Here is an 8,885-nt window from a genome sequence, read left to right as displayed (position 1 = left end):
AGAATACATAAAATAGGCAGTGAGGTATCAAAGGAAAATATTTCATCCTGAACAAAGCATACTTCTGGTTTAACAGCTACAAGAAGAGAACTGTTTGTTGTAACATCACAATTAGAAGGGTGGGTATCTATCTGCAGGGCCGGGCAGGGAAGCATGGAAGAAGTTCCTGGCAAAGTTAACTGAAATCACTGAAGAGGAAGGCTACCATTTCCAAACAGGTGTCTGACATCAATGAAACAGGACTTTTTGTAATCTAATGCTGCCACAAATTTACAATGTCAAGAAATACAAATCAAGGCCTAGGTATGAAGCAGAGGTGGTTGAATTGTTAGATTCTCAAAGGAACTCAGCCATAAAGATTTTATTGAAATATAAGAGCAATGGGTCATTGTTAGAGTTGCCATAGAAATTATCCCACTCTAAACATTCACAATGTGTCAATACATATCTCATCAACAACAAAAATTTTTCAGGAAGATGACCCTACTTTAAAATGTACTTGGAAAGTGCTGAGAGTGATAAAGAATACTTATGCTTACTCAATTAGTATTTAGCAGAAAAATATGGCATCTACATTAGAAACATCAAGAATTTATACATTTTCTTTTATATTTTAAATTGAGATATAATTCACAGGCCATATAATGCACTCTTTTAAAGTGTATAATTCAGTGTTTTTTCATATTCACAATGGACATCTTAGGCGAGCCCATAAGGGACAATAATCCTCCAAAAGAAGCATTTATGATGCAGAACTTCTATTTAGTGTTTTGTTTCACATAGCTAATAAAGGAGTTTTTTTTAACGTGCATTTGTATTTTCTTTTCTTTATCAATTTTGGTATTTTTACACTGTGAGATGAGTTTTCTGGAACAAATTCCAATACACAGGCATACCTCATTTTATTGTGCTTTGTTTTATTGGGCTTCACAGATGTTGTAACTACAGAGCCAATTCAAAATGGTACCATCCTGTGTTGACGAGGTGCTAAGTTGCTTTTCAGAGACAACAGACCGAAACCACAAGTCATGCAGCAGAAGCATGTGCAGAGGAGAGAAGTTTGGCCTCCAGCTGCACCTGGAACCAAAGTCTCGGTCTCCCCGCCCCCACTCCCACCCCTCCACACACACAGAACCAAAGGATCAGGACATGACCAGAACTTGAACACCGAACTCTTTCAGAAGCCAAGGATTCATTGTCCAGGATGCTCTGATATTGATGCCCCTTTATCATAAATGGCCAAGTTCCGAGGTCCTCCAGTTAAAATTCGTCCTGCCAGCACTTCCATACACCTGTTCCCTCTAGCCGGTTAAAAGCCCTTGGCCTGGTCCAGCGAGCAAGGAGGATTCGAGACACATTAAGCCTTCCATCTTCTTGGTTGGTGACTTCTCGATCAAAAAATCTTTCCTTATTCCAAGCTGACCTTTTGAGTTTTGGCCTTTCAAAGTGTCAGGCACAGGGACTTTGATTCAGTAACAATGTTTCAGTTTTTAAAATTGAAGGCAAGACTCTCCATCAGCAAAAAGATTACAGCTCACTTTATTGCGATATTCACTTTATTGCAGTAGTCTGGAACTGAACCTGGGATATCTCTGAAGTATGCCTGTATTATATTGCAATAATAGAATATGAGTTTACCTTAGGAGAGATTAATGCCTGAACCTGGTCCAGGAACCTACAGGGTCCAAATTACTTGCAAACAATGATTGTTTACTTTAGAAACTCAAGAGAATAAAATGAGAAATAGTTAGAATTCATAAGAGTTCAGTGAAGTGGCTAAATACAAGACAATACATGCAAAGATGAATTTTTTTCTGTATACTGATAATAACCAATTAAAAGATAATAGGGAAAAGATCTACAAAATTTATTGAAATAGTCAACTATAAGTGAATATANGGGGGAGGAATTGGAGGTGGTCAAAGAAAGTTTCCTCAAGGGGATGAAATCAGAGCTGAGAGCTGAAGGGCAAGCTAGGATGAGCCTCGTGAAGACAGACAGGAGGCATTTCCGGCAGACGAGCACAATGTACAGAGACACACAGACAAGAGAGAACTCTGCACCGTTAGTATGGCAGAACAGTACGAGGAAGGGGTGGGGAGAGGGGAAGCTAGGCGGCTAGGCAGGGCTGGAGCGCAGAGGCCATGCTAAGCGCTGCGGTACAAGCTGAGGAGCTCTGAAAGAGTTTTAAAGAGGAGTGACATGTCCAGATATGCAATTTAAGAAGATCACTCTGGATGCTGGTACCATAAAGGCAGTTAGGTTGCCTGATTACTTTCTCCCCATCACAGGACAATGCGCAGCAGCTCCCCGCAAAGGGTTCAGTTAGGAGGGTGGGGTAGGCTGCAGGTGCTTGGGTGCTTGGATTATTGTCCTGTAATGGGGAGACCGTAGAGGTTTCCCAACTTGGTGAGGGTTTCACTGGGGAGAGTTTCCTAGGAGAACTCACACTTCTGTCCTTCCCTTTATAGAGCATACCTTGTCCCTTCCTATACCTTTGGAGAGAATGAGGTTTACAATCAAGAGATCTTCCCTGAGGGCACGTGGATAAGGTTCATCCAAAAGTCCTTCCAGAGCACATTAAAAAAAATCATAGGACTAAATTTCTGCATCTTCCATGGCCGGGGCTTCACTCAAGAATCCTGGGGCTTACTGCCTTTCAACCTGCCCATTACCACTGTTGGTGAGCTTTCCAGTATCTCTGAACCACACTGCTCCTTGATGTCCCCCACCCAAGTCATACATCAATTCCCAGGGGACCTGGCATATAGCTGGGATGGGTAATGGGGATTGCAGTGGGTGCGGTTGAGGGCAGGGTGGGGAAGACAACTGAACAGATAAGAATTGTGGCCATTCACTGGTGGGACAGAGTTCAAGAGCTGCCATGAGAGCATCCTTATTCATTTACATTACTTCAACAGTCTCCTGTGCTTGCTCTCATTATTCTTTTGAGCATGTGTGAGATTAGGTGTTTGGAGAACATGGGACAGGATGGGGCTGGAGCAGAGGGAAAAATCAAAGGAAGGGGAGGGGACCCAGATACTGAGTTTCAGTTGTGTGGCTCCCTCTGAGGGATGGGTAACTTGATTTGGGAGGGAGCTCTAATGCTTGTCTCTTCTTCCCCATAGTTGGGGAGCCCCTGCCAGTCCCCAGGATTCAGAAGCCAAACAAGAAGATAGTGGACAAGTACCACACACTCTACATCAGTGCCCTGCGCAAGCTGTTTGACCAGTACAAAGTTCAGTATGGCCTTCCTGAGACCCAGGAGCTGACAATCATATAACAGGAGCTGACAATCATATAACAGGAGCTGGATTCCCTTATTAACCCCCCAAAGCACTGAGGGATCCAAGTAAGGCCACATGGCATGAAGACTATGGGGAGGGGGAGGATCTCAGGGATGGGTGAGGAGGCCAAGCAAGCCACAAAGTACTTCAAGAGGGAATGAACCAGAGGAGCAGGGTAACATTGGGCAACAACCCAGTTTCACAAGAAGCGTCTTGTGAGTTCACAGATCTTTTTTGCCCTCTGAATCCAGCCAATTCTCTGATAAGAGAAATGAGAAGACAAATAACACCGTGCTCCTTCCTTCTGAGCCTTAGTGATGCCATCACTATATAGGTTTAAGCATAAAAGCCTTGTTGAGAACAGGGGTGGTTGTTTCCTCCTAGGCCCTTCCTTACAATTTGGGGGCCACCACAAGATAAACCTGGGACTGGAGCCATGGTTTTCTGATCCAAGCAGACGGGATTCCCTTAGTGATGACACAGTTCTCCAATGGCAAAAACTTTTGCATGCAGTTATGCTGTTTCTTTCATAAAAATAAAGCTCTAGATAGATAAAACTAGATATGACTATTTTCTATTTACTCTGTGGTCCACTGCTATACTTCCCTCAAACCCAGCCACAAATCTGGTCTGTGGAGAGCCATTTTCCTCTGTTTCATCCTCCCTCTATACTGCTCCTGACAGAGAATGTTAGGGAGTGGAACCATAACTGCTGCATAGTGTAGGAGACAGGAGCAGAACTGTGGGAATTGACACAGGTTCTCACCGAGCAGCTCACATGTCTTCATCCCACAGAGCTACCCTGGGTTGGAAGGGAGGGAGCCCCAAGACCATGCACCTGCTGTAAATCTACTTTATGTCAAGTACCTACTCTGTAGCAGGGACTATGCTGTCGTTTTCACAACCTTTGCCTCTTAATGCTAACACCAGCCCTGTGAGATTGCCATCATCTCCATCTCACAGTAGCTAAAACCCACAGAAGTTGAATAACTTGCCCAAAGCCACATAGATGGATAGAACTAGCATTCAAACCCAGGTCTTATTAATTCTAACCAAAGCTCGTTCTAACGCACCAACCACCACACCTCCCATTCCTCATTTCCTGGAGACCTATTATTATGCTTCATTTTCCTCAGTGAGGTCCCATGGCACCCCACTTAAACTAGTTCATAAGTGTGGGCAAAAATGACATGGATTCTACTCAGAGTGATCCCAGGTTAGGCCTCAGGGAAAATAATTTATTATTTAAAAACCTTTTTATATCAATAGATTAGAATTAAGAGTCAAGCAACAAACCCATGCATTTATGGTCAATTGCATTTTGCCAAGGGTGCCAAGATAATTCAATAGAGGGAAAGAATAGTCTTTTCAATAAATGATGTGGGGGCAACTGCACTTCACATGGAAAAGGATGAAGTTGTGAAACCTACCTAACAAAAGAAAAAAATAGATAAATTGGACTTCATTAAAATTAAACGCTTTTGTGCTTCAAAGGACACTATCAAGAAAGTGAAAAGACAACCCACAGAATAGGAGAAATTTGTAAACCATGTATCTGATAGGAGTCTAGTATTCCGAACGTATGAAGAACATTTATAACTCAATGACAAAAAGACAACCCAATCGAAAATGTTGCACACCTGAAACTCATATAAAGTTATAAACCAATGTTATCGCAATAAATAATGGGCAAAGATGAGTCACCGGTGACGGCGTAGGCTGCAGCCCCTGCTGCAATGGGCTGCCATAAGCTACTGTGTGTGGCTGGCAGCCAGCGTGAGCAGCCGGCACCTTGTGTGAGCTGCCAAGAGCCTCTGTGAGCGGCCGTCCAGAGGCCGGCGACCGATCTGCCTCCTCCAGGAAGAGCACACGATAATACCAACATGGGCCAGTGAAGCGACGTCCTCCACAACTAGACTGAAGAACAAAAGGACAGCAACTTGTCTGTTCCCCTTCCCCAGATTACCCAACACTGTTCCCCTCCCCCAATTCCCCAATAAAATCTTTTTTAAAAAATGGGCAAAGAATTTGAATAGACCTACTCTCTTCCATTGAAAATACACAAAATGANTCCTGTGGCTGTATAACGTTAACAAAAGAGTATCAAGAGGTCCAATGAAGAGAAGTTGTTGGGGAGTGAGGGAGGAGCCCCCAGATCCAGGATTATCATAGGCAACCCACCGTTTTGGGGCCTCCACAATAGAAACCACCACAGCCTCAAGGCAGAATGTCTGAAGAAAAACTAAGACGTTTTTAGAGCTTGATCTCCAGATCTCAGGACCTGGTGGAGCTTTTTCTAAACAACCAGTTTTCCTCTTTTCCCCAGTAACTAGAAGAAAACTAATGTTAGAGATGTAGGGCAGGGAGCTGGTGAGTCAGAAAACAGTAGTCGAGATGATAGCTGGAGGGTGACTCCACCCTGTTGACAAACCCAACTGCCTGAAGGTAAGCCAGGAGACAGCCCAAAAGCATCTGTGCAAACAAGTCCTCCCTGAAGACAAGCAGAGTCTGGGAGATGCCTTATTCCTTATCTCCAAGATCTCTCCCATCATATGACAGATACAGGTCATCACAGCACATGCTGTTTGTAGAGGATTAGCAGTTCAGCAAATGTGTCAGGCTGACTTGTCCCACGTCATTCAGTGCTTTCAAGCTATCACAACACTAGCCTTCCACTATTTTCACAAATGCTCTTACTATGCGACAGGCGCTGTTCTAGATGCTGGGATTGTAGCACTGCATAAAACAAAACCCTTGCCCTCACAGAACTTACATTCTAGTTGGAAGAGGCAGAAAATCAAGCCAGCAAGCACACCACCAGATAGTGATAAGTGCCATGAAAAAAAATAAAGCCAATAAGGGATCTGTGTGTGATGGGGAGACCTATTTCAGCTAGGGTGGTGAGCGAGGCTTTCCCAAGAAAGGCGCTATTTAAACAGAGATCTCAATGAAGTGAGATACCAGTCATGTTAACACTGGGGGTAGATCAGTCCTAGTAGAGGGACCAGCAAGGACAAAAAGCCTGAGATGGAATCTACTTGACAGGATCAGGGGACGGCGAGAATGCCTGGTAACTGGTTGGCATAGAATGAATAGGGAGCAAATGGGAGATGAGGTAAGAGGGAGTCAAGGGCTAGATCAAGTACGACATTACGAGCCAATGTGATAGTTTTGGATTTCCTGCTAAGTGAGATGAGAAGTTGTTGAAAGGTTTATAACACAAAACTAGAGAGAATAGTATAATGAACGTTGTCCATAAACTTATCAATTATTTCAACAATTATCGAGATACTGACACTTGCTTCGTCTATTCCAACTTTCCCTTTTTTAGCTGAATTGTTTTAAAACAAATCTTACCTTTATGTGTCCCATGCATAAAAACGACGACCATTTTTTACATAACAATAAGGCCATTGTCACACCTAAAAAAAATGACTATCATTCCTTAGCATCATCTCATACTCAGTCCATAGTGAGATTGCCCTCATTGTTTTTCTTTACAGTTGGTTTATGACATCCCACAAATTATTTTAATCTAGAAAAGTCCTCCCTCTCCCATCCACCATTTTTTCATACCATTGACTTCTTAGAGAAACTAGACCATTAACCTGTAAAAAGTCCCATGTTCTGGATTTGTCTGTTAGCCTCCTTATAGTGTCTTTTAACTTCTTCCTTTATTCTTCCTATGTCCTATAAACTGGAAGTTAGCCAGAGTCTTGTTTACACCCAGGTTCAACTTTGGAGGTAAGAATACTCTATAGGTAGGTACTTCACATTGGGGCTACCCCCCTTTTAGTGTTTCTAAGATTGATTCAAAGTGTGGGTGGTGATAATCTGATATTTTCCTTGTGACAGTCCACATTGACCTTTCAACTCATGCTTTTAGCAGTCAGTGATGTTCCTTGCATGACCCAATTATTTCATCACAGGTTGTACAATGTTTTTCTATTTCTATAATTCTGACCACACTTGTTAGTTCACATAATGCAATATACTGATAAGTCTCATTCCAACTATACCCTTTCTAGCATGTTCCTTCCCTCTCCCTACAGGTAAGCATTTTTGTTAATTTGGGTATTTTTCCTTCTAGAGTTTCTTTTGCAATGAGAAGCATTTTTATGTACACATTACATTTGTATCCCTCCTTCTTGACAAAAAGTTGCATTACTGTATATGCTATTCTGTATCTTCCTGTTTTTACTTAAATATATCCTGGAAATCATTCCATATCTGTATCTTCAAATCTTCTTCATCATTGGTTTTGATCAGGAGAATGAGAAAATCTGACTTATAGTTTAGAAGCTTTCCTCTAGAGGGCTTGTAAAAAATAGATTTGAGGGGCCGCCCGGGTGGCTCAGTTGGTTAGAGCATGAGCTTTGAGCATCAGGGTTGCCGGTTCAATTCCCACATGGGCCAGTGAGCTGCGCCCGAGCTGAACTGCCGCTGAGCTACCAATGGGCAGCCGGATGGCTCAGCTGGTGAGAGTGGATGCTCTTAACAATAAGGTTGCCGGTTTGACTCCCACATGGGATGGTGGGCTATGCCCACCTGCAACTAAGCTTGAACACGGCACCTTGAGCTGAGCAGCCGCGAGTTGCCGACGGGCAGATGGATGGCTCAGTTAGTTAAAGCATGTTCTCTTAACAACAAAATTGCCAGTTCGACTCTCGCATGGGATGGTGGGTTGTACTCTCCCTCGCAACTAGTTTGAAAGTGGTGACTGGACTTGGAGCTGAGCTTGCGCCCTCCACAACTAAGACTGAAGGACAACAACTTGACTTGGAGCTGATGAGTCCTGGAAAAACACAATGTTTCCCTTCCCTAATTCCCCAACACTGTTCCCTCCCCCAACTCCCCAATAAAATCTTTTTTTAAAAATAGATTTGAAAAGGGCAAACACCAAAGCAGGGAGATCTTTAAGAGGCTGCTACAATTATCTAGGGAGATGTGGTGATGAGCCATCTTGGGTCATGTAAACCACCCCAACACCCTAGGGATGAAGAGGTCTGGGCCCCTAACAACTTCACTGAGTACCTGCACAATAGCTCAGACACCTCGCAGTGTCTGAAAGGGAGAGAAATCGATCTTTATCTTATTTAAGCTACATTTTTTTTTTAGATCTCTGTCACATGCTCTGGACCTATACCCTAACTAATGCAAGTCATTCCAGTTCTAACATGTTCTGATTATTATGACTGTGAGTCAAGACAACAGGCTTCTTTTCTTGACTGTACTGGTCACGTGACCTTGAGCACAGAAGAGGTGTTCCAGGAAGAAGGAATAGCATGGATAAGGTTTCAGGGGTTGTGTAACTTGGCCATTATCTCATAAGCAATAGAGAGCCCCTGAAAGTTACAATAGAAATTTTCAAAAGATAAAGTGGGTAGTAGTACAGAAGAGAAGAAAAAGCAGAAACCAGGAGACCAGAATAGGGACCCAGTCTTAGGCCTTACTTCTACCCAACAGGCAGTCATTGGTGACTCAAGAGAACTTATTTCCTCAATGACTTACCAGGGCTAACCTTACCACCACCACCTCTGTGACTATATTCTCTACTTGTTGCTAACTCCACTCCAGCCACACTGACCTGCTTGCTGT

At 43.1% G+C, this 8,885-nt stretch overlaps 1 protein-coding gene across 1 annotated transcript in view; it reads left to right on the top strand.

Annotated features, from left to right (window-relative positions):
* The window catches only part of DGAT2L6 (diacylglycerol O-acyltransferase 2 like 6), a 28,654-nt gene extending 24,934 nt beyond the window's left edge, over positions 1 to 3,720 (top strand). Inside the window, exons 6-7 of the mRNA XM_019648005.1 lie at positions 2,472 to 2,683; positions 3,129 to 3,720. Of these exons, the coding sequence (XP_019503550.1) occupies positions 2,472 to 2,683; positions 3,129 to 3,283 (367 nt within the window). The 3' untranslated portion in view covers positions 3,284 to 3,720. The remainder of the gene's footprint in view (positions 1 to 2,471; positions 2,684 to 3,128) is intronic.
* The last annotated feature ends 5,165 nt before the right edge of the window (positions 3,721 to 8,885 follow it).

This window comes from Hipposideros armiger, unplaced genomic scaffold, assembly GCF_001890085.2.
Source record: "Hipposideros armiger isolate ML-2016 unplaced genomic scaffold, ASM189008v1 scaffold_119, whole genome shotgun sequence".
NCBI lineage: Eukaryota > Metazoa > Chordata > Mammalia > Chiroptera > Hipposideridae > Hipposideros > Hipposideros armiger.
This window is presented reverse-complemented; position numbering and strand designations above follow the sequence as displayed.